The 25,731-nt window shown below is 47.0% G+C and overlaps 1 protein-coding gene across 14 annotated transcripts in view; it reads right to left on the bottom strand.

Annotated features, from left to right (window-relative positions):
• ENOX2 (ecto-NOX disulfide-thiol exchanger 2) overlaps window positions 1-25,731 on the bottom strand; it is a 135,529-nt gene that overhangs the window by 57,400 nt on the left and 52,398 nt on the right. For 10 of the 14 annotated variants that reach the window (XR_012160888.2, XR_012160891.1, XR_012160896.2 and 7 more), the window contains 3 exons: window positions 18,207-18,341; window positions 7,712-7,867; window positions 3,112-3,318 (listed from right to left, as the gene is read on the bottom strand). Coding sequence is in view for 4 of the 14 variants with exons in the window: in XM_073360663.1 (XP_073216764.1) it covers window positions 3,112-3,318; window positions 7,712-7,867; window positions 18,207-18,341 (498 nt within the window). In the remaining 10 variants the exon portion in view is untranslated. Of the gene's footprint in view, window positions 1-3,111; window positions 3,319-7,711; window positions 7,868-18,206; window positions 18,342-18,666; window positions 19,233-25,731 lie in introns of those variants that run through there. The other 4 variants (XR_012160887.2, XR_012160894.2, XR_012160893.2 and 1 more) reach the window with 2 other exon arrangements.

Here is a 25,731-nt window from a genome sequence, read left to right as displayed (position 1 = left end):
TAAACACTTGAGAAAGGCAGCGTGCAGATCACCTGTGGGCATAGGTTTCACACGCCTCTTGCACGCCTTAAACCCCTGCAACCGAGGCATGGCCCGGTGCCTGGGGAAATTAGAACGGAGGGGGAAGCCCCACGAAGTAAGTCCAACTAATCTACAAACTAATATATCACGAACTAACAACTATATACAACTAAGAAAAGGGAACCACTAGACAGGCACTTGCGAATGCAAGAGACTGAGCTGCTCCAATGACCATCACGGGCGGTAAGAAGGAACTGAGCAGGCGGTGGGTCAGCAGGGACCTATATACAATACCATAAAGGCACCACTCCAGGGGTCTCCACAGCCAACCCGACAAGTACCGCTAGGGGAAAAACCTTCCGACAATTATGCACACGGCGCACACACACCTATTGGAATGCACATAGCAATCACTTGAAGAACACTACCTTGCCTACTCGCTGTCCATACAGGATGCCGCAGTGAGCAATCTACTGTACAGAGGCCAGGAGGTGGCCTAACTCACGAATCTCCCCGCATACTCCTCACAGGGATACGGGATAATACATCTCAAGCTTATGGCAGCCCAGCTGGATCATTTGGGTAAGGTTGGTGTTTCACGTGTGCTGATCTGAGCAGCAGCTGGCACGCTCCATGCACAGAGTGCTCAGCGCAGCAGTACCTCTGTATTCACCCTTAATGATTCCCACGCACTCTCTGCAGACTCTTGTTGCTTGGGCTTTAGTCAAGGAATTCAAAAGGAAAAAAGATTTCTGCCCACCCCGTTCTTTGCCCCAGCTAGTGCATCCATTTCTGCTTGAGTGGAAAGTGTTACTGGTGGCTGCAGCTCAGCCCCAACAAGTTGAGCCTGATGCAAGGAGCAGCCTGGGCTCAGGTCAAATTCAGGTCCGGGCTGGGCTTTAGAAGTAGGCCCGAGCAGATCTGTACATCAAGACCCTGCTATAGCTGCTGCGTAGAGCTCTATTCATACACATCCTTAGCACCATTCTCTCCGATTGGGAGATGTTACAAACACCACCAATGAACTGTGGAGAAGACAGAGAAGATTGGAAAAGGTGGAGCACAACCCCTGACACTGGTATGGAACCTTTCTGTCTCCTACAAGGATCACCTCCATCCATCTCCACTGGTGGGAAAACAGTGAGGAGGAAAAGGGCTGAGGAGCAAATCTCAATGAAACAGAGACAAACACGGCTCTCCTAGGACAAGGCTTACAGTCAGTGCCAAGTCTGAGAGAATGAATAGAGCTCCAAGCAGCTGCTGTAGCAGGAGCTTGAAGTGAGCTGTTCCTTAAGTTACCAGGGTTGCTTTGGCTTTTATGGAATGGCAAGAAGCCTGCCAGACACAGTACCCTGACCAATGGCATCACAAGTCTAATCCATTTAGACAATTAATCAACTGATTCAAAGGAAAATCCAAAACTATTTTAGGAAGGAATTTTGACTGGGGACAAGGAGCCACCTTATTTTTTCTGGAATATGGCAAAAGGAAGGTCAGGCTGGAGAGCTCAGAAGTGTTTCATGTGCAGCTGTGCCTCACACAAGGAACATACAGCAAACAATCTGCCGAACTGGCACAGTTTGGGAGCACTGGATGCGACTCCCACGTCCTGTGTGAAGCAGAGCTCTCGCTGGAGACATGCTCCAAGGCATTTCAAGCCTCCTGCACGACAGTCTGTGTGGGGAATTTTAAGCCTTGCAGAGCCAGCATTAGTTGAAAAACAACAACTTGGTGTTGGTCTCAGATGAAAAGAGGCTGGTGCCCTAGAAGCGTTGAGGCCTCAGGGCCCTGCACAAAGCCCCCAGCACCACCACTTATCCTTGAGGGGAAAGCTTTCTACACATCTACTTGCCCTATAACCATGTGCACCCACTCTCATGCAGTGAGCTGAGAAACAACCAAGCAACCACAGTTTAAACATTACCCAATAAAACAAGGGAAAGGCAGAAAACGAATAACGGTCTGATGGAGCTCAGCTCGTGCGGCCTACAATCACTGGAACGTAGCTGAGATATTTTCTGGCTGGTGCCCCCTTTTATGGCCATACATGATCAGTTCAGTGCACGCACTCATCACTGCTAGGAGCTGCTGCTTTGGAGATGGCTCTGAGTCTGGTGCATCAGATTGTGTACATCCCAGTGATGCAGGTCTGCAGACGCAATACATTCAAAGGGGCACTGGGTAATTCCTAATGATAAAGCCTGGGAATGGTAAGGAGAGAAACCTCTTCAGATGGAGTCAAGCAGGTAAAGGGGAACTCTCCAGTGACTCTTGACATCAGGAAAGCTACCTTCATGACTAAAAGAGATGTGTGGATCACAAAAAACAACAAAGGGGGCAGGGGAGATGACTCCAAACCAGTGGTTCTCCACCTATTTACCACTGTGGGCCACATATGCAGCTCTCTGTGTGTTACGTGGGTCACAGCCACACAATATATATACTCCCTGTATGGCCCTAAGGATGTCACATGGGCCGCAGTTATAAGCTGATTGGGCCATAGGTTGAGAATCACTGCTCCAGAGGATCAGAGTGTCATAGGATAAATGCTCTGTGCTGTTGGAGCTCTACGTGTTATTGGAAAGACGTTGATGAAACCCAAGGGCCCCATCTAATGGCTCCAATACCTGAAATGTTGAAGTGTTACTGTTTAAATGTTCAAATTTAATTGGTGTTGGTCCTGCTTTGAGCAGGGGATTGGACCAGATGACCTCCTGAGGTCTCTTCCAACCCTAATATTCTATTATTCTAGATGGCCCTTATTTATCTTTTGGGGAGTCTGCTGGAACAGACCCAGTGGGACAATAATGCACAGGACTGCGGGAGGAATTTTTCTGCCTATAGCTCACTTCATCCTGATACTCTGCAGAGTTTTCTGGGGAACAAGACTCCAGGAGGCATTTTCAGATATTTAAACCAGCATGAGGATGTCAAACCCCACAGCAGTGAGAGAAGTAACCACGGGGAACAAGAGGAAACGCCTCTTCAGATAGCAATAACAAACAGATCATGTCACATATAACTACACAGAAACAGCTATTTCTCTGTCCCAATTTCCAAAACCATCATTCAAAGCAAAGGAGTGCCTACCAGAGAGATAGAGTGCCTTGTCCACCATGAATTCCTCAGCAAAGCGGATGTGGCAGAAGTTCTTTTTACTCTTCCGAATAGCTATGATCTCTCCACACTGCTCAAAAACCTCCACAATGATCTGCTCGGTCCCGTTTTCTGGCAGTCCTCCTACAAATACCGTCTTGCACCCTGGGGGCCTCTCTCTCGTTGCAGGAGGAGGAAGATCTGCACATGGCAAGAGGTAAAATACTGGAAGTTAGAAGGTCCCTCTCCAAGTGCTCCACATATCCACTTATCAGTCCTCAGAGCCAACCATCACTTTCTTTGAACATGTGCTTAGTCCCAGTATATCTCACTTTACTGAGTACTGGCATCTATGGTATTCACTGGGGCCTACCAAAGAGAACTTGTTCACTAGGTGGTATATCCTGGACTTTTAGAGCCATGAATGGATTCCCCAGTGTTAATAAGCACTCCCCTAGTCAATGTGAGGCATGTCACTCCTGGAGAGCGCTGCACTTCAAGGGTACTGATAACACAAAACCAACTGCAATGAACACCGCCAAAGGCTGTGCCCCAGCCCTGGGCAGTAGGGCAGGTGCACAGTAGTCCCTACTGCAATGTTAGTAAAGAAATAAAATATTCATTACATGCTTTTTATTTTGCTTTTCTTTAATTTATCATTTCAAAATCTTGACACTAGAACAACAAACCAGAAAAGACGACATATTAAAACTATCCCCTCCATGTGAATACAAAGAATCCTGCTCAAGCGAGAAGACAACAAGAACATCTTGAAATGGATACAAAACCAGAAATCATGGAGACATCAAATCCATTTTCCACAACAGAATCAATATCCATTGCACTCTCTGGTCACAGGAGAAATCCAGCCAAACTACAAAAAACAAACTGGCAGGCAACAGAAGACACCAGCATCTCACCCTGCTCCTTCTGACCTGGGCAGCTGGGGATTCCCCTGGTCCGGGAGGTACTTTGTGGGACAGAGCTGGCTGTGCTGGCTCAGTACTCGCACACATAGCAGGGGAACATCTACAGGAACAGGCACATCAAGAACACGGTTGTGCTCCAGAGATCCCCAGCCATGCTGGCTTCATCTCCCACCAATATCTCAGTGCCTTCTTCCATGCAGCACATTATATGGGGAACATCCTACTCCAATAATTTCATATAGCCACTACCCTGTCCTCAATACCTGAGAGTGCCATGACATCCTTCGTAAACTGCCCAATGGAGCATACACAGGACTTTACAGCTTGCTGTGGTCTTATGACATGTGCATGCCTTTCTGATCCTTCCCTTCCATAAGCATCATTCCTGCAGCCAATGTTTCTTTTCAGTGCCCCACTTTTATTTCATAGGAACTGCCGGATAGGATCAGCCCCAAGGTCCATCTAGTCCAGTATCCAGTCTCTGACAGTGGCAGCACCAGCTGCTTTAGAGGAAGGTGCAAGAACCTCACAGTAGGCTGATGTGGGATAATCTGTCCCGCGGATTGTTTTAAATGTGAGATTTTATCTCCCTTCCAATTCTTTTTTTAGCATTAACTATGATAGCTCTGGCTAGTTGTGTTATCCATAAAAATGTCCAATTCCTCTTTGAATCTTGCTAAATTCTTGGCCTCACCAACAACCTGTCACAATGAGTTCCACAGTCTAATTATGTATTATGCGGAAAAAATATTTCTTCTTAACAGTTTTTAATTTGCCACTTTTTAATGTAATTGAAGTTCCCCTTGTTCTTATGCTATGAGGCAGGGAGAGCACAAGTTCCTTCTATAGACCATTTTATACTTTTATCATGTCCCTCATTTCAAACAGATTTCAGGGGAAGAAAACAATCTGTTAGCTTCTCAGAATCACCTTTTTCACATTCAGAAAACTCAAAAACAGCTGCTGGCAGGGGATTTGTCCTGAAGCTCTGGCATTTCTGTTTACTTGGACTTTTGTAAAGTGATCATGATTCATAGATTGTAAAGCCAGAAAAGACCCCTGTGATAATGTAATCTAATCTCCTGCACAGCACAGGCCACTGAATGAATTCCCGTTTGAACTAAAATCTATCTTTTAAAAAAACAAGGAGTCCTGATGAACTATGCCTTGAGGGAGCCAGCTGAGTAGGAGCAGGAGCACCTTTCAGACACCACACTGATGACTGGAAAAATATGGGTCTTTGGGGGATATATAACCCCAAACAGCGAGGGCCTGACTGCACCTCCGGAGAGCTAGTAGCATAAATTAATTTGATTTCCATGCCTAACCCAGGATTATGAAAAGCTGCTAGCTGACGCTCAGAGGCTGACAGTGACAGCTGCTCTCAGCATGTAAGTTTCTGCTTCTGGTGGTGTTTCTAGGCCAGGTGAGTCTAGAATAAGAAGGCAAATGTTCCTCAGCCAAAGGTAACGATACTAACTCAGATGACTGAGGAGTGATGCCTCCTCCTCTGGGGCACACATAGGCCATTTACAGGGATTGTGGGCAGAGGTTCTGAAGGAGGCATGGAAGAGGTCCCCTGAAGCAGTGAAGAAGACAGTTGTCTTGGCAGTCATCGTAAAAAGGAGCTCAAGGGCAGAAGTGGGGAAAGGTTCCCTCCCATGAGAGAGCAGAGCTGTAGGCCGGGTGCGGACACTCATGAGCCCACTCTCTAGCCAGGAGGAGGCCTGACTGGCTGTTTCTGTGACTGTAAACCATCTAATTCTTCTCCTGATGCTTCCCCGGTGCCTATCAGACATGCAGCTCCCCATATGTCCAGATCTTCAGCTCCACAGCAGAAAGGCAGACTCTCTTTCCCATCCTGACTATGATTCAGATGCCAAATGCCTTGCACTGGGAACAGGGTGATGCAGATATTCAGCCCTCTAATATCCATGTAGCTGAACTCCCGTATCTGTGGAGGCTGAATGTGTGACAGGCTGTATTGTCTATTTTTCCTCACACAGAAACATCTACATAAGTGCACACTCGCCAGGCCCCAGCTCTAAGCAGTTAGCCAAACCAGCCAGGACCTCAGAGGCAACTGGGACACAGCCCTTGCAGAGGAAGAGAAGGGGAGAGAACACTGGAGGGAGGGATCTGAGCCCATGCCTCATCCTGACAGCCCTCTACTGGAGCCACAATCCATGCTCCTCATGAACCTGATCAAGACGGAGAGCCAGGGGAATGGAGACTAAGACCTCCCAGCACCGGGGGCACTAGCTCTGCCACAGTATTCACATGCACCTCCAACTGGAAGAACAGCATCCCCCTAGAGCACGCTAGGCACTATCCATACAGGGCCCAGCACTCCTCCCAAGAGCCAGCGCTGTCTACATGTGCTGAGGAGAGGCTGGTGTCCTGAAGAAAATCAAAGCAAGCCAGGAAACTTGCACATCTCCCCTGCTGGCTATTCTGTAACTCACAGCTAATGTCCCTGCCTGATTGATTCTGTCCTGAGCTCTGCCCTCCATGCACTGAGGAGCAGCACCTCACACCTGCTTTCAGGAACCGTCATGGGGTGTATGTATCCCACGCTGGCCCAGTGACCAAAGGGTTAATACAGGCACTGCCTGCCACTGCTGATTGGAAGCCTGACAGCAGGAGGGAGGATAAACGGGCTGGGAAGCAGAGGGGCAGGGCAGCTACCAGAGGAGTGAGCAGGCTGTACGAAGGCGAAGGCACTCCTGCCAACAAGCTAGTAAAGAGCTGCACATAGACAATAGCCCAGGAGAGGATGAACTGCCCGACAGGCTGGAGAGCCTGCAGAGACCCAGGAGAAGGTAGGAAGAAGCTCAGGGCACTATCACAGTTGATGAACCCTGATCCTGCTTATCCAGCTCAAGGGCCCTGAGCTGGTACCCAGAGGAATGGTGAAGCTGGGCTCCCCTCCAGCCCCCTGATGGACTTGGGAGTGGAGAAAGGGTTTTCAGACTCCTGGTCATCTGCTTCTCTGTGTATTAGTCTTCTTGTCTTGGGCTTTATGTTGGTTCCTGTCTGTGATTCTTATTGATTTGTACAGACTGTTATATGCATTATCTTACATGTGCTACAGCAAGCTTGGCTCCATTCATGCTCCCAGCCCGCCCCTGCAGAGCTCGCTACAGAACTGAAACATGGATCATCAACCAGCACTCTCTCATCAGCCTCCCACCAGCAAGTGTCTAAGATAAAAGCGGCCTTTCTGTACCATTACTCCAGAATCTTCCCATCTTTGTGGCCCAATTATGTGTGCAGAAAACCACACCATAGAGTTTAGACCCAGAACATTCAAAGGGCAGGGGTACACGCTGACTGCTACCAATCACCAGGCTTATTACTGAAAAAGATCTAATTCCTTCAGATTGTAAAGAGCTTGTGAAATGATAAACAACCAGTGACAAGGTGTTAGGACCAATCGGTGCTATTGCCTTATAACTTGCTTTATTATCAGTGGACCCTTTAAAATGTACATCCTCAGCGAGCTGTGCTGGTGGGTGGTACAGGGAACAGGCTCCCTCATTCTTCTAAATGAATCACACTTTCTTGTGGTTTCTGACTTCTTATTTAGCAAGAGGAATGAGAGACATTCTTTCTTATGTTCCATCTTACAGAGGTGATGGGCCAGAACATTAGCAGAGTCTTACTTGGGTTGGGTGGGAAAAGGGTGCAGCTTTTGCAGTGAATAATCTCCTTCACTGCTGGCATATCTGGAGGAATAGGTGGAGGAACTATCCCCAAGCCGGGCATCATGGGGTTGATAGGTGGAATTCCCGTCATCATTCCAAGTGCAGGATCAAAGTCTGAAATGGGGGAGAAGAAGGAAGAGAGTTACTATTTATTATTTCTACTGCAATTGTGCCTAGGCACCACAATCAGGGCCTCATTCTGTTAGGAAGCACACAAACAAATGACGCGAAGGCAGGCCCTGGGGCAGAGCACTCACACTCTAGGGTTGAGACTATACATGACAAGTGAGTAAACAGACAAACATAGGGAAGAAGGGAAGGACAAGAGAGAAGACTATGTGAACAGATGTGGTACAGCACACAAGCAATTTGGGGTATTAGTTTAACTAAAGAGGAGGAGACTCACAACTAGAGCTATGGGAAATGTTAACAAAGCCGTTTTCTATCAGAAAATTGGAAATGTTTTGCTTTCTCATGCACACCTAGGAAAATGTTTCTATCCTACACACCCCAAACACACATTCTGCAGGTGTAATATGAACCACTACCTTCCCCCAGAAGCAAGAACAGAAGCTGTGTAGGGAAGCTATTACTATTTCCAGCTCAGAAACATGTGATTGTTACTGCCCAGTGCTTCATTGTTTGCTAACAGGAATACAGCACAAAGGAAATTGACATGGATACTCAATGCGATGGATCCATATACTGCACCAAAGATAAATTCACTAATGATTCTCCTCCACCCCCAATCTGTGCAGTGATAACAGAGGGCCCTCTTGGCGGCACCACATTAGACTGCACTCATGTCTTAGCCTGCCTCAAATCTTTTCCATCCCAGATGAAAATGAGCTAGAGCCTACGTGCCCATTTAGGCAGTCTCTGCTGGAGAGAGGCAGGGCTACAGGTGCATTGACACAGCTGTGTGGAGGGAGCCCAGGATGGAACAGCAGGAGAGCTGCGAGCCAGGACAGAGATTCACTGACAGAATGGTGTGGACATTTTACAGGAAGAATATCATTTTAAAATAAAGATTGCAAAGAAAACTGAAAATGTGATCAAAGTGTAACCAGTGCACTGTGCTTTTCCTGAGTCTGCTGCCAGCCTGGAACTGCAGCTCCGAGAGGGAGAACTGCACCATTCAACTCAACAGGACTTTAAATCGGAAACCTCAACATGATAACTTAAATATCTTTGTTGTTAATTACTGCACTGCTGATGATTTTGGAAGCAAAATCTCCAGCCACGCTTCTTGTCTCTCAACTTCAAACTGTGCCCATGTCTCCCCAGGTATCAAAGCCCCAACTCTCTCCCTTGATAAGTATTGCATTCTCAATACAAAACTCCTTGGTGTGTGAGGACAACGTAAAACAAACCGGATGCAATGTCAAAATAAACAACATGGGGGCCTGAGTGCATTATTCATGTTCACATTTAATTCATTACAACCTCACTTTTTTTTTTTTTTTTTTTTTAAACAGTAACCACTAGAAGATGAGGTGGATGAGGCTTTCTTCCGGCAGCTCGCGGAAGCTACTAGATCGCATGCCCTGGTTCTCATGGGTGACTTTAATTTTCCTGATATCTGCTGGGAGAGCAATACAGCGGTGCATAGATAATCCAGGAAGTTTTTGGAAAGCATAGGGGACAATTTCCTGGTGCAAGTGCTAGACGAGCCAACTAGGGGGGGAGCTTTTCTTGACCTGCTGCTCACAAACCGGGAAAAATTAGTAAGGGAAGCAAAAGTGGATGGGAATCTGGGAGGCAGTGACCATGAGTTGGTTGAGTTCAGGATCCTGACACAGGGAAGAAAGGTAAGCAGCAGGATATGGACCCTGGACTTCAGGAAACCAGACTTCAACTCCCTCAGGGAACGGATGGGTAGGATCCCCTGGGGACTAACATGAAGGGGAAAGGAGTCCAGGAGAGCTGGCTGTATTTCAAGGAATCCCTGTTGAGGTTACAGGGACAAACCATCCCGATGTGTCGAAAGAACAGTAAATATGGCAGGCGACCAGCTTGGCTTAACGGTGAAATCCTAGCGGATCTTAAGCATAAAAAAGAAGCTTACAAGAAGTGGAAATTTGGACATATGACCAGGGAAGAGTATAAAAATATTGCTCAGGCATGTAGGAATGAAATTAGGAGGGCCAAATCGCACCTGGAGCTGCAGCTAGCGAGAGATGTTAAGAGTAACAAGAAGGGGTTCTTCAGGTATGTTGGCAACAAGAAGAAAGCCAAGGAAAGTGTGGGCCCCTTAATGAATGAGGGAGGCAACCTAGTGACAGAGGATGTGGAAAAAGCTAATGTACTCAATGCTTTTTTTGCCTCTGTCTTCACGAACAAGGTCAGCTCCCAGACTGCTGCGCTGGGCATCACAACATGGGGAATAGATGGCCAGCCCTCTGTGGAGAAAGAGGTGGTTAGGGACTATTTAGAAAAGCTGGACGTGCACAAGTCCATGGGGCCGGACGAGTTGCATCCGAGAGTGCTAAAGGAATTGGCGGCTGTGATTGCAGAGCCATTGGCCATTGTCTTTGAAAACTCGTGGCGAACGGGGGAAGTCCCGGATGACTGGAAAAAGGCTAATGTAGTGCCAATCTTTAAAAAAGGGAAGAAGGAGGATCCTGGGAACTACAGGCCAGTCAGCCTCACTTCAGTCCCCAGAAAAATCATGGAGCAGGTCCTCAAGGAATCAATCCTGAAGCACTTACATGAGAGGAAAGTGATCAGGAACAGTCAGCATGGATTCACCAAGGGAAGGTCATGCCTGACTAATCTAATGACCTTCTATGATGAGATTACTGGTTCTGTGGATGAAGGGAAAGCAGTGGATGTATTGTATCTTGACTTTAGCAAAGCTTTTGACACGGTCTCCAACAGTATTCTTGTCAGCAAGTTAAAGAAGTATGGGCTGGATGAATGCACTATAAGGTGGGTAGAAAGTTGGCTAGATTGTCGGGCTCAACAGGTAGTGATCAATGGCTCCATGTCTAGTTGGCAGCCGGTGTCAAGTGGAGTGCCCCAGGGGTCGGCCCTGGGGCCGGTTTTGTTCAATATCTTCATAAATGATCTGGAGGATGGTGTGGATTGCACTCTCAGCAAATTTGCGGATGATACTAAACTGGGAGGAGTGGTAGATACACTGGAGGGCAGGGATAGGATACAGAAGGACCTAGACAAATTGGAGGATTGGGCCAAAAGAAATCTGATGGAGGTTCAATAAGGATAAGTGCAGGGTCCTGCACTTAGGACGGAAGAACCCAATGCACGGCTACAGACTAGGGACCGAATGGCTAGGCAGGAGTTCTGTGGAAAAGGACCTAGGGGTGACAGTGGACGAGAAGCTGGATATAAGTCAGCAGTGTGCCCTTGTTGCCAAGAAGGCCAATGGCATTTTGGGATGTATAAGTAGGGGCATAGCGAGGAGATCGAGGGACGTGATCGTCCCCCTCTATTGGACATTGGTGAGGCCTCATCTGGAGTACTGTGTCCAGTTTTGGGCCCCACACTACAAGAAGGATGTGGATAAATTGGAAAGAGTCCAGCGAAGGGCAACAAAAATGATTAGGGGTTTGGAACACATGACTTATGAGGAGAGGCTGAGGGAACTGGGATTGTTTAGTCTGCAGAAGAGAAGAATGAGGGGGGATTTGATAGCTGCTTTCAACTACCTGAGAGGTGGTTCCAGAGAGGATGGTTCTAGACTATTCTCAGTGGTGGAAGAGGACAGGACAAGGAGAAATGGTCTCAAGTTGCAGTGGGGGAGGTTTAGGTTGGATATTAGGAGAAACTTTTTCACTAGGAGGGTGGTGAAACACTGGAATGCGTTGCCTAGGGAGGTGGTGGAATCTCCTTCCTTAGAAGTTTTTAAGGTCAGGCTTGACAAAGCCCTGGCTGGGATGATTTAATTGGGGATGGGTCCTGCTTTTGAGCAGGGGGTTGGACTAGATGACCTACTGAGGTCCCTTCCAACCCTGATATTCTATGATTCTAAGACTGCAAAGTCCTGGAATTAGGCTGTAGAATTTGGGTCCAGCTTGTTGTGGGGTCCATGAGGTCTTGGATGTAGATGGATAAAACGAATTTAGCAAGTTAGAGGATATTTGTGTGTTCAGTTTGTTTCCTTCATTTCAACCTGCCTAAATTTTAGCTAATTCTGCTCTTCTGAATGATGCACTGCATGTGTTCTCCTCTGGCCACAAGGTGGTAGCATTTCATGTGCTGCTCCAAGGTTAGAGAACCAGTTTTCTTTGCAGAAGATTGTCTGGCAGCCCACAAAAGCCAGTCCCTCCACTGGGATGGTGGCCTGGATGCTGGCCACCTGTAGCTGTTCCTGGCACAGCTGATAGCTGGCTCTGGTAGATGAGTTTTACTTTCTTCTGCTTTATCCTGCCATGTTTCTCCCAGGGCTGCATTTCTGCAGCATCTCGATACATGGCTCAGTTTTGCCTGCGTAATTTGGCTTTGCTTAAATTCAACTATCCCAGCCTCTTGTTGGTAGGGGCAGAGGTGACCTGATGCTTTTAAAGATTTCAACTCCCAGATCCAGCTCACAAACCCTTAAGAGGAACCAGACACCCTACTTCTCCCCGACACTGCATGGCATCCAACTGTAATGAGTAACACATTAGCTGGATGTTTCTGATAAAATGACTGGTAATGAAATAGTTAATATCAACATTTAGGAAAAGGAAGTTATTTACCCTCTGTTACTGGAGTTCTTTCAGGTACGTGGTCCCTGTCGCATTCCATTGTTGGTACAAATGCACTCCATGCACCTGAGACCAGAGAATTCTTGCAAGTAGTGTCCATAGGTTCATGCCTGCATACTCGCACTCCTCATACTCTGCACCAAGGGCATTAGGGACGGGGTGGTGCAGAGCAACCACCTCTCCAGTTCTTTCTGTACCGCGAACAGACACAATCTGAAGCAGAGAGGAAGTTGAGTGGGTAGTGGAATACAGAGGGGGACCCTGAAGAACTCCAGTTACAAAGGGTAAATAACTTCCCTTTCTTCTTCCAGTGTTGGTCCCTCTGTGTATTGTACTCTGGATGACTGACAGGCAGTATCCAGAGAGGAGGAAGGTGCAAGGATGTAAGTGGTATGGCTGCTTGTAGAACCACTGTTCCAAAAGATGCGTCAGTGGAACAGGCTTGGACCAAGGCGTAATGTCTCAAGAATGAGTGGATGGAGCTCCACATAGCAGCCCTGCAAATGTCAGTCAAGCAGGGGTATCTCTTGAAGTGATGCTACTGAAGCTGCTTGTGGTCTCATAGAGTGAGCCCATATGTCATAAGGAGCAGAAGGACATGCCACCTCATAAAGTAAGATACAACCAGAGATCCACTTACAGATTCCCTGGGAAGAAACAGCTTGTCCTCTGACTCGTTCAACTGTGACAACAGCCAGCCTAGGTGACTTTCTGATCTGTTTTGTCCTCTGCAACTAAAATGCCAACATTTGTCTTACATCAAGGGAATGATGTAACCACATTCTGCACCTGCAGGATTGCAATTCGGGTCTGCAAGGTCTGTAGGGTTCCCACTATCTGTGTCAGAGATATTGGCCTTTGTAGGATCCATGTCTGCTGTATCAGCTCTAGTTCCCTTATTATTGGTGGGTTTTTTGGACTGCTCAAACTTTCAGAGTCAGGGATGTGGGTAGTCATGCCTTGTGGTTGGAGCAGGAGTCAGGGTTAGCAATTAGAGCAGGAGACTGTAGCCAGGAATAGGAGCCCAGGGTCAGAGATGGAGTCAAAGGCCAAGTGGCGGAGCTGAGGGTCAGAAACAAGTTACCCTGAGTGAGGCAAGACAGGGGCAAGGCTAGGAACAAACCGGCACAAGAGCTATCATAGCCATTGGCAAATGCTTTGAGCAGCCACTGAACTTCAGAGCTGGTCTTCTGCTTCTTCCAATCAATCAGGTGGTGTGGCCAATCAGGCAGCCTACTACAGGCCAGCTGTGCTCATTAGGTTGCCCAGAGGCTGGCTCTGCAGCAGGCCCTGCTTCCTCACACTCTGTGTTAATGTGGCTTGCTATGCTCTGCACAATGCCTGTGAGGAGAAGATGGAGTTTTTTGCCAGGAGCAGACTCAGGCCACTGATGGATATCTGAACCAGAACACACAGTGAGAGAGGCACTCGTTCGGACTGGTGCTGAATCCAGATGTGCAATGGAAATCACAGATGCTTTGTGCATTCTTATAGGGGGTATGCACAGTTCCACACATGAGGGGGAATGAAATGGTATTTGAGGTTGTTGTGTGAGAGAGATTTTGGAAAACATACTGGTATTGTGCATCATGAGTAAGGCTAAGATTTTGTCACAGATATTATTAGTAAAAGTCATGGACAGGTCACAGGCAAAAAAGAAAAATTCATGGAAGCTGTGACCTGTCCCTAACTTTTACTAAAAATATCTCTGACAAAATGGGGATCTGCAGATCCCCACACTACTTCAAGCAGAGCAGCTGCAGGGACTAGGAGCTGCCTGTAGCACAGAGATGGGCAAACTACGGCCCGCGGGCCACATCCAGCCTGCGGAACCATCCTGCCTGGCCCCTGAGCTCCCAGCTGGGGAGGCTAGCCCCCAGCCCCTCCCCTGCTGTCCCCCCACCCCCGCAGCCTCAGCTCTCCGCGCCACCAGTGCTCTGGCCTGCCGCTCCTGCTGGTCAGCGCAGCAATGGGGTTGGCTCCAGCGGGGCTGCGAGCTCCTGCTGCTCTGAGCGGCATGGATAAGGGGCAGGAGGCCCGGGGAGCAGTCAGGGGATAGGGAGCAGGGGGCGGTTGGATAGAGGGTAGAGTTCCGGGGGGGGGGGCAGTTGGGGCAGGGGTGTGGATAGGGGTCAGGGCAGTCAGGGGAAAGGGGGTGGGGGGGCAGACTAGGGAGTGGAGTCCCAGGGGGCGGTTAGGGGCAGGGGTCCTGGGAGGGGGTGGTCAGGGGACAGGGAGGGTTGGATGGGTTGGGAGTTCTAAGGGGGGCAGTCAGGGGACGGGAAGTAGGAGGGGGCGGAGAGGGGGAGGGGGACAGGCTGTTTGGGGAGGCACAGCCTTCCCTACCCAGCCCTCCATACAGTTTCGCAACCCTGATGTGGCCCTCAGGCCAAAAAGTTTGCCTACCCCTGCTGTAGCAGCTGGGGGCTGCGGGGTGCCCCTGCTGCCTGCAGCTCCCAGCATTCCCTGCTGCCCATGGGGGCCAGGAGCTTGGTGTTTCCCGCCACCCATGGGGGCCAGGAGCTTGGGTTCCTCCGCAGCAGCTCGGAGCTGCCCGCCACCCCTGGCGGCCGCAACAGCCGGGAGCTCAGGGGTTCCCGGCCATCTTCCACAGCCCAGAGTTCGGGGGTTCCCTGATCACCAGGAGGGAACAGGGGGTCCCCAGCTGCTGTCCGCCAGGAGCAGGGGTGGTCCCCCACTGCCCCCGGCAGTAGGGAGCTGGGGGGTTTCCCTGCCGCCCCCACAGCTTCTTGCCCCAGCGGGTGGCAGGGGACCCTGCAGCTCCCAGCCACGGCAGACTGAAGTCACGGATTCCGTGACTTCCATTACCTCCGTGACTAAATCACAGCCTTAATCACGAGTTCTGGAAACACTTTCATGAAGTGTACGAAGGCGTGTTCTGCATTTTATTCAGCCTAGCAATGTGCTGCCATTCACAGTTTATGAATCACTGAGATGACAATTTGCAAGTTTTTATTGTGTGTGATGACATTCATTAGAGTTGTGCCACTTTTTTCATTATGTATAATAAAACTTGATATTGTAGCCTTGTGTGCAAATCAAACGTTGTATTTTACGCAGGTATTTCCATGCTGTACCAACCAGTAATGCAGACCAGCTGCCGTCATGGCGTGGAGTGCAACGGCATAACCGAACTTGGTCCAAATCCAGTCAAAGTCCATGCTCTCCTTGGTTTTTCTCATATGTTTTGCATGTGTAGGCCACACCTGGACAGCAGTGGATGCATGTACAAAGTACATTTGTCCATTCCATGTGCTAGTATTTATCTGTCAGAGCAGAACTCAGGCTCTGACCCAACCCCTAGCAGGCTTCCTGCCTGAGTCAGACTAATTTCTGTCATGGACCGAAGAGGGGCTTAGCCTTGAACCGAAGTTCATGTGTGCTGTAAGAAAAGGAGTACAAGTGGCACCTTAGAGACTAGCCAATTTATTTGAGCATGAGCTTTCGTGAGCTACAGCTCACTAAGATGCCTCCATTAACCCCTGCCCTACTCTATCATTTAACCCGATACTATTTTCTCTACTCTGCCTTGTGTCTAATTGATTCCAAGATTGTTCATTGTCCAATTAACTCGTCAGCGAACCATTACTGGCCCAGTTCCAGAGCGTCAGTATGAAGCGAGCAAAGTGAACAGCTTTGTTGTGGCATGAAAGATGGTTGCTGGAGCCTTGGGCTCGCCACACACAACTCAGCCAACGCCTCTCACTCCTGACCTGCTCATGCCTGCTATTCTCTTCTGAGCCTTTATATTGGGCCCTGTGTGGTAAGTCTTCCAGAGCATGGGGAGGGGAGTTGAAATGTTATTAAAACACCCATCAAACTAAACTTAGCCCTGGTCTACACTAGGACTTTAGGTCGAATTTAGCAACGTTAAATCGATGTAAACCTGCACCCGTCCACACAATGAAGCCCTTTATTTCCACTTAAAGGGCTCTTAAAATCAATTTCCTTACTCCACCCCTGACAAGTGGATTAGTGCTTAAAATCGGCCTTGCCGGGTCAAATTTGGGGTACCGTGGACGCAATTCGACGCTATTGGCCTCTGGGAGCTATCCCAGAGTGCTCCATTGTGACTGCTCTGGACAGCACTCTCAATTCAGATGCACGATTGTTTGCCGTTGCTCTGACGCAGGGAGGGGCGACTGACGACACGGCTTACAGGGTTGGCTTACAGGGAGTTTAAATCAACAAAGGGGGTGGCTTTACATCAAGGAGTATTTCAGGCAGGACTTCACCGAGGGTTCCAATAAGAAATGGTGCACCTCAGTTATTGTTCTTATTGGAACAAGGAGGTTAGTCTGGCCTCTGATTGATACACGGCTAGATTTACCTCCCTGCACCTTCTCTGTGAGTGACTGCAGTGTGACCTAGAGGAATGAGTCCCCTAGACAGGGGGCGGGGGGGGGGGTTGCAAATGAGTACAAAACAAATCTGGTCTATTTCTTGTTTTGATACACTCCATCTATCTTTTACATCTTTGGCTGGCAGCAGACGGTGCAGAAGGACTGCATGCCACCCACATCTCATGGCTGCTTGGCAGAAGGTGGTACAATAGGACTGCTAGCCATCCTCATCTCTTGCCTGCCCAGCAGAAGATGATGCAATAGGACTGCTAGCAGTTCGTATCACCTGCCTGCTCACCATAAGATGGTTCAATAGGACTGACTGCAGGACTAAAGAGAATGACCTGACCAAGTCACTCCAAATTTAGTCCCTGTGCCCATGTCTGCCCAGGCGCTCCTGATCGACCTCACAGAGGTGACCAGGAGCACCTCGGACATGACCATGACGGCTACCAGTCCTATTGCACCATCTGCTGCCACAAGGCAATGGGTTGCTGCTGCCGTGCAGCAATGCAGTACCACGTCTGCCAGCACCCAGGAGACATACGGTGACAGTGAGCTGAGCGGGCTCCGTGCTTGCCGTGGTATGGCGTCTGCACAGGTAACTCAGGAAAAAAGGCACGAAACGATTGTCTGCCCTTGCTTTCACAGAGGGAGGGAGGGAGGGAATGGGGGCCTGACGATATGTACCCAGAACCACCGGTGACAATGTTTTAGCCCCATCAGGCATTGGGATCTCAACCCAGAATTCCAATGGGCAGCGGAGACTGCGGGAACTGTGGGATAGCTACCCACAGTGCAACGCTCCGGAAGTCGACTCTAGCCTCGGTACTGTGGAAGCACTCCGCTGAGTTAATGCACTTAATGCACTTAGAGCATTTTCTGTGGGGACACACACACTCGAATATATAAAACCGATTTCTAAAAAACGACTTCTATAAATTTGACCTAATTTCGTAGTGTAGACATACCCTTTCATTCATATTTTAAATCAGCACAGTTTAGACCAGGAGTCAGCAACCTCCGCTTCCCGCAGCTCCCATTGGCCGGGAACAGCGAACCGCAGCCACTGGGAGCTGCGGGGGGGGGGGGTGGGGGGGAGCATGCCTGTGGACAATCAATGTAAACAACATGTCTCACGGCCGGCCAGCAGATTATCGTGATGGGCTGTGTGCCGAAGGTTGCCAACCCCTGGTTTAGACTCTGGCCTCTAGATAAGTCACCTTGCACAGTCTGTGCATTTTAGGCATTCATCACCTTTGTGGGTTTTTGAGGTAGAAATAAATATCAGTTTAGGTAAACTCCTCTAAATATGTCCTCAGTGCTGACAGTAGTTAGCAAATTAATGACAGATATAGTATCAATTAAGTTACATACCAGGCAGCAGCGGCTGCCCTGACATTCCCATCGGTGCCATCCCTAGATTGTTCATCGCAGTGGCCCATGCAGTGAGGTCAGACATAGGCAAGCCCATTGGGGTGGAGTCTACATTCAGATTTCTAACACCATCTGCTAAAAGGAGAGGTTGATTAATTTTAGTGTTCGGGAACTTAGTGCTGCGTCTGTTCCTCTACAGAGCAAGCATTACCCAACAAGGTTCTGTAGTATCTAAACCAGTGGCTCTCAACCTTTCCAGACTACTGTACTCATTTCAGGAGTCTGATTTGTCTTCCATATCCCCAAGTTTCACCTCACTTAAACACTACTTGGTTACAAAATCAGACACAAAAATACAAATGTGTCAGAGCACACAGTTACTGAAAAATTGCTAACTTTCTCATTTTTACCAATACAATTATTAAAATAAATCAATTGGAATATAAATATTTGTACTTACATTTCAGTGAATAGTATATAAAGTGGTATAAACAAGTCATTGTTTGTATAAAATTTTAGTTTGCACTGACTTTGCTAGTGCTTTTTACGTGCATGTTGTAAAACTAGGCATCTAGATGAGTTGATGTACCCCCTGGAAGACCTCTGCATACCCACAGAGCTACGTGTACAGCTGGTTGAGAACCACTGATCTGCACCAACAGTGACGCTGATCCCAGCCCCACCACTCTGCCACTTGGGAAAAGAGCTGCTGCCCTCATACACTGTAGAAGACCTTCCAAAGAAAAATAAGGTTGGTGTCATCCCCATGTGTTTCAGGTGTAGCTCCTCCATTGTTCTTGAGAGGAGCTCACAGAGCCCTTGTAGATGTGCTGTTTTGTGGGGGAAGCAACCTTTTTATCTTCTGACAGAAGCACAGAAACCGGGGCACAGATCCTCAGGGGCTGTAAACTCACATAGCTCAACTGAGATCAAGGTCAATATACAACAGCTGCGGCTCTGGCCCCTTCCCATTTGGAAACATTTATTTCATATTAGCAGAAAAAATTAACCACTTTCAGTGTTCAGAGTAGCAGCCGTGTTAGTCTGTATTCGCAAAAAGAAAAGGAGTACTTGTGACACCTTAGAGACTGACAGATTTATTTGAGCATAAGTTTTCGTGAGCCACAGCTCACTTCATTGGATGCATTCAGTGAAAAACCCAGTGGGGAGATTTATATACATAGAGAACATGAAACAATAGGTGTTACCATACACACTGTAATGAGAGTGATCACTTAAGATGAGCTAATACCAGCAGGAGAGCGCGGGGCGGGGGGGTGACCTTTTGTAGTGATAATCAAGGTGGGCCATTTCCAGCAGTTGACAAGAACGTCTGAGGAACCGTGGGAGGTGGTGGGGGGAAATAAACATGGCGAAATAGTTTTATTTTGTGTTATGACCCATCCACTCCCAGTCTCTATTCAAGCCTAAATTAATTGTATCCAGTTTGCAAATTAATTCCAATTCAGCAGTCTCTTGTTGGAGTCTGTTTTTGAATTTTTTTGTTGAAGAATTGCAACTTTTAGGTCTGTAATCGAGTGACCAGAGAGATTGAAGTGTTCTCCGACTGGTTTTTGAACGTTATAATTCTTGACGTCTGATTCGTGTCCATTTATTCTTTTACATAGAGACTGTCCAGTTTGGCCAATGTATATGGCAGAGGGACATTGCTGGCACGTGATGGCATATATCACATTGGTAGATGTGCAGGTGAACGAGCCTCTGATAGTGTGGCTGATGTGATTAGGCCCTATGATGGTGTCCCCTGAATAGATATGTGGACACAGTTGGCAACGGGCTTTGTTGCAAGGATAGGTTCTTGGGTTAGTGGTTCTGTTGTGTGGTGTGTGGTTGCTGGTGAGTATTTGCTTCAGGTTGGGGGGCTGTCTGTAAGCAAGGACTGGCCTGTCTCCCAAGATCTGTGAGAGTGATGAGTCATCCCTCAGGATAGGTTGTAGATCCTTGATGATGCGTTGGAGAGGTTTTAGTTGGGGGCTGAAGGTGATGGCTAGTGGCGTTCTGTTATTTTCTTTGTTGGGCCTGTCCTGTAGTAGGTGACTTCTGGCTGGCTCTGTCAATCTGTTTCTTCACTTCAGCAGCTGGGGACTGTAGTTGTAAGAATGCTTGATAGAGATCTTGTAGGTGTTTGTCTCTGACAGAGGGGTTGGAGCAAATGCGGTTGTATCATACAGCTTGGCTTTAGACAATGGATCGTGTGGTGTGGTCTGGGTGAAAGCTGGAGGCATGTAGGTAGGCATAGTGGTCAGCAGGTTTCCGGTATAGGGTGGTGTTTATGTGACCATCGCTTATTAGCACCATAGTGTCCAGGAAGTGGATCTCTTGTGTGGACTGGTCCAAGCTGAGGTTGATGGTGGGATGGAAATTGTTGAAATCATGGTGGAATTCCTCAAGGGCTTCTTTTCCATGGGTCCAGATGATGAACATGTCATCAATGTAGCGCAAGTAGAGTAGGGGCACGAGGGGACGAGAGCTGAGGAAGCGTTGTTCTAAGTCAGCTATAAAAATGTTGGCATACTGTGGGGCCATGCGGGTACCCATAGCAGAGCCGCTGATTTGAAGGTATACATTGTCATGGGTGAGGACAAAGTCACAAAGTTCAGCCACCAGGTTTGCCGTGACATTATCGGGGATATTGTTCCTGATGGCTTGTAGTCCATCTTTGTGTGGAATGTTGGTGTAGAGGGCTTCTACATCCATAGTGGCCAGGATGGTATTTTCAGGAAGATCACTGATGGATTGTAGTTTCCTCAGGAAGTCAGTGGTGTCTCAAAGATAGCTGGGAAAGCTGGTAGCGTAGAGCCTGAGGAGGGAGTCTACATAGCCACACATCTGGGGACAATACAACCTATCCTGAGGGATGACCCATCACTCTCAGATCTTGGGAGACAGGCCAGTCCTTGCTTACAGACAGCCCCCCAACCTGAAGCAAATACTCACCAGCAACCACACACCACACAACAGAACCACTAACCCAAGAACCTATCCTTGCAACAAAGCCCGTTGCCAACTGTGTCCACATATCTATTCAGGGGACACCATCATAGGGCCTAATCACATCAGCCACACTATCAGAGGCTCGTTCACCTGCACATCTACCAATGTGATATATGCCATCACGTGCCAGCAATGTCCCTCTGCCATATACATTGGCCAAACTGGACAGTCTCTATGTAAAAGAATAAATGGACACGAATCAGACGTCAAGAATTATAACGTTCAAAAACCAGTCGGAGAACACTTCAATCTCTCTGGTCACTCGATTACAGACCTAAAAGTTGCAATTCTTCAACAAAAAAATTCAAAAACAGACTCCAACAAGAGACTGCTGAATTGGAATTAATTTGCAAACTGGATACAATTAATTTAGGCTTGAATAGAGACTGGGAGTGGATGGGTCATAACACAAAATAAAACTATTTCGCCATGTTTATTTCCCCCCACCACCTCCCACGGTTCCTCAGACGTTCTTGTCAACTGCTGGAAATGGCCCACCTTGATTATCACTACAAAAGGTTCCTCCCCCCCGCCGCTGGTAAAGCTCATCTTAAGTGATCACTCTCATTACAGTGTGTATGGTAACACCTATTGTTTCATGTTCTCTATGTACATAAATCTCCCCACTGTATTTTCCACTGAATGCATCCGATGAAGTGAGCTGTAGCTCACAAAAGCTTATGTTCAAATAAATTTGTTAGTCTCTAAGGTGCCACAAGTACTCCTTTTCTTTTTTCACTTTCAGTGTATTTCCCTTCACACTGGAAGTTATGTATATTTTTAACAGTGAGGATAATTAACCACTGGAACAATTTACCAAGGGTTGTGGTAGACTCTACATCACTGACCGTTTTTAAATCAGGATTGGGTGTTTTTCTAAAAGATCTGCTCTAAGAATTATTTTGGGAAAGTTCTATGGTTTGTGTTATACAGGAGGCCAGACTACATGATCACAATGGTCCCTTCCAGCCTTGGAACCTATGAATCTGTGAACTTGCTCAAATGTTCTGAAGACAAAAGGAAGGGCAGTAACTGGGGAGTAGAGGGCATTGGGGATAGGTTTCTCCAGTCAAGGGATTCAAGACCAAAAGGAATAGGAATCAGATAAGAGAGATCAGTTAAAGGAGAAAGAGGGAGGACCGAAGATAGGGGCGGATGGGGCTTAGGGGTTAGAGGGACATAGTAACAGACCTCAGCGAAGAGACTAAAGAGAATAGAGAGCGCAGAACTACACAGAAGAGGGCAGTTTATTCCTCTATCCCACATCTTGTACAGCATAATGCTGAAAAGGCCTTACTCTTAATTGCACAGTGATCCTCTTTATGACCATGCACAATCCATGCTGAGGGCAGTCATTTCCCATTGTTCATAAAGATTCCATGTGCCAGCAAGTAAATCAGCATCATTAGACACAGAGCCCACATCACTAAGCTAGGGAAGCTTTCTAGGCCAAAGTCATTAAATTATAGCACCTATATTAATAGAAAAAAGATTAATGTGGTGACAAAGCATCACATTTCATGTCAAAGAGATACACGTATGGAGTCTGCTATATGCAATGTTCTGTTGTTCATGTTTACAATATTCCATCCACTAACTTTACAAGTACAGGGCCTTCTCCAAATGTACGAGGTCTTCAGCACACATCTGAACTTTATGCTCTTCTGAAAAAGTGATGGAGAAGATAGGAGATTAGTACAGCACTGGGACTCTTCTGAATTTGAATTGCCCCAAGGGTGTGGGACACTTCCCAAGATCATTGCTGTTGCAGAGCCCTTGAGCACTGGCGCACCTCGGTCCCTCCTATTCTCTACCTGTGGCACATAACAGTCTAGTCTCCTGTGGGCTGTGATACTTTGGTCTCATTTCAGTTGTTGGGTTCAGCATATGAGTGGCTGGGTGGTGCTCGTCGCCTGTTATATACAGGAGGTCAGACTACATGATCTGGTAGGGTCCCTTCTGGCCTTAAACTCTATGACTCAAGCCATTCAAATGATTTCTTAAAGCTTTCATCCAGAAATAACACAGCTTCCAAACTTAGTATTTGGTTAACAAAGAAAGGACAGGGGGAGGCTGACAGTACTACTAGGCAAATTAAGGTCATTCTAGTGACCTAAATTGTGAATGCTTTGAAATGTTTTGGGTTTGTTTTCTATACTGGAACCTTTACTTTGAATGTTCTGGTTTTTAATATTAGGTCACTGCTGACAAAACTCTGACAGACATGTAATTGGTATCTAATAATCTAACAATACTGAAATGTTATAATTTTATGAACAGTGTGTGTGACCTAGCTACTGAAGTGAAGTTATTGTATATTGGGTTATAAGACCTCCTTATACAAATGTGTTGTTCAAGCTTAATAGGGGGCGATGAGTAAAACAAGCAGGAAAGGAACACAATAGATCAAGACAAGCAACCTCCCAACACATACTTGGCCGAGGGCAATTACAAAAGACAGTGGGGGAACCTATTAGCTTCAGGCATCTGATATCCTGGCTCCAGGTTGAAGTGACACAGTTGTTCTGCTAATGCTAGGAATGAAGAATCAAAAGAACCTTTAAAAAGCCCTTCTCAGGAGAGGAAGGGGAGGGGAGTGTCCATTGTTGGGTGGACAGGGTAAACACAGAGAGAGGCCTAGGAGAGGTATTTAAAGTAGTTGGCATTCGTATAAACTGGATTATGGTTTTTAAGATCTATTTTTCCTTAAATGTTTTTGTTCTAAATAAATAATACTTTGCTTTATGAAGACTGTTTGATTACTGGATACCACTGTCACAGCTGCTGGGGGAAAGGAACCGAAGGTACTGAACCCAAAGCAGGCCTGCTCAGGTAATCACAGTTGATCTCAGAGGGCAGAAGAGTGGCAGAATCACGATTCCACCCCGAGAGAGGTGACAGCTAAAGGCCTGAGAGGGAGTACACACAAAGAGACCAAGAGGGCTCAGCAATGCAGTTAGCCCGGGAACTGTGACATAAATGATGTTTTCTTATGGGTTTTTTTTTTATGTGATATGTTCTTTCAACTTGAACTCCAGGTTAACAAAGTTTTGCCAGGGAATTTCTTTAATCTTTAAAAAAAAAAAAACAGTTATGTATTATGCAGTTTTGTAGCTGGTAAATTACATTATCAGATGTTGTGAATTGGGTGCTATCACCCCCAAGCCCTCTACACTCTGCTGTGAACTTGATTCCATTGGTGTAGTGATGCCACAGAGAGGATTGTGTTCGTGCATTTCTTTTATTTGTCTTTTTTTTGTTGTTGTTTCTACGGTTTTGTAAGCAAATTATATGCATGAACTTGGTAAATACAATTATATGGCTATCCTGCCATTACTTGAGAGGAAAATCTCATTATATTATGTTATCCTAAATGCAACAGTAACCACTGATTCAAAGTCTTTCCATGCTATAGTTATTATTTTCTATTATGAACATACTATTAACAGTGGACACTGAATCACTTAAAAACACTACCATTGGTAAGAATGCAATGACTGCACAATAATTTCAAAATACAGGTTCCCTACACATTTGACTGATGCCTACATGATTCTCCTTAAACTTAACAATTAAACAATATTTTATTTCATAGACATGTCAGTAGTATGATTCTGACATACTACAAAATTTCAAATCTTTCCTCTCCTACAGGAATAGGCCTGTGTAGTAAAACTTATTCTTTAATGTGCTTTGTTGAATACACTAGCAATGTGCATCGTTTTTCACTGAAATTTTCTAAACTCCTTGTACATATTTGTTTAAAATGTCACATTGACTACCCTGTTATTATAGTTCTTCTCTCATTGATACAATTACCAATAGATTTCCTATTTTATTTTCCAGATATAAAGTTATTTCACATAAAAGAAACAGAAGACAAACACTCACTTTTATTATTTATTTTATAGTTGTCAAACAACTCTCTTATTTCCTTATCCGTCTATTGGCACAGGAAAATTCATGCAGAAGTGGATTCATTTACCTTCATCTATACACAAGGAACGTCTTTACATTCCTACCTACCTAACAGCAGCAGCGGCTATTTCTTAGGATCTGTGGAATGAGGAGTCATCCCTGAACTGGAGCCTGAGCAAGCCACATGCAGGGAGAGTCATTCCTACACTAGGCTCCAGCCAATCCACAAGCCAGGAGCTAGTCTGGGGATACTCAGACCAGGTATATAAACCTCACAGGCGAAACAGCAGCTCAGTCGCTCAGCATCACCTCATGGCTTGCAACTCTCCTCTGCCTGACAGTGGTGACAGATTCCACAGGCCTCAGCCTGCTCCAGCCCTGCTCTTGCTCCAGTGTTGTCCCCAGTCCTGCTCCAGCCCTGATCTGGCTCCAGCCTAGCTCCCAGCCCTACTCTTGCCTTCTTCCAACCTTGCTCCTGACTCCCAATTCTGGCTCAGAGCCTAAGGCCCGACTGCCACTGCTCTGACCACTAGGCCTGAGCAGTCTTACCTCAGTTTCTGACAGGTTTCAATTAATGGTCAATATGAAGTCA

This window comes from Lepidochelys kempii, chromosome 9, assembly GCF_965140285.1.
Source record: "Lepidochelys kempii isolate rLepKem1 chromosome 9, rLepKem1.hap1, whole genome shotgun sequence".
Lineage (NCBI taxonomy): Eukaryota > Metazoa > Chordata > Testudines > Cheloniidae > Lepidochelys > Lepidochelys kempii.
Note: the sequence above shows the minus strand (reverse complement) of the source record. Positions and strands in the feature narration are given on the sequence as shown.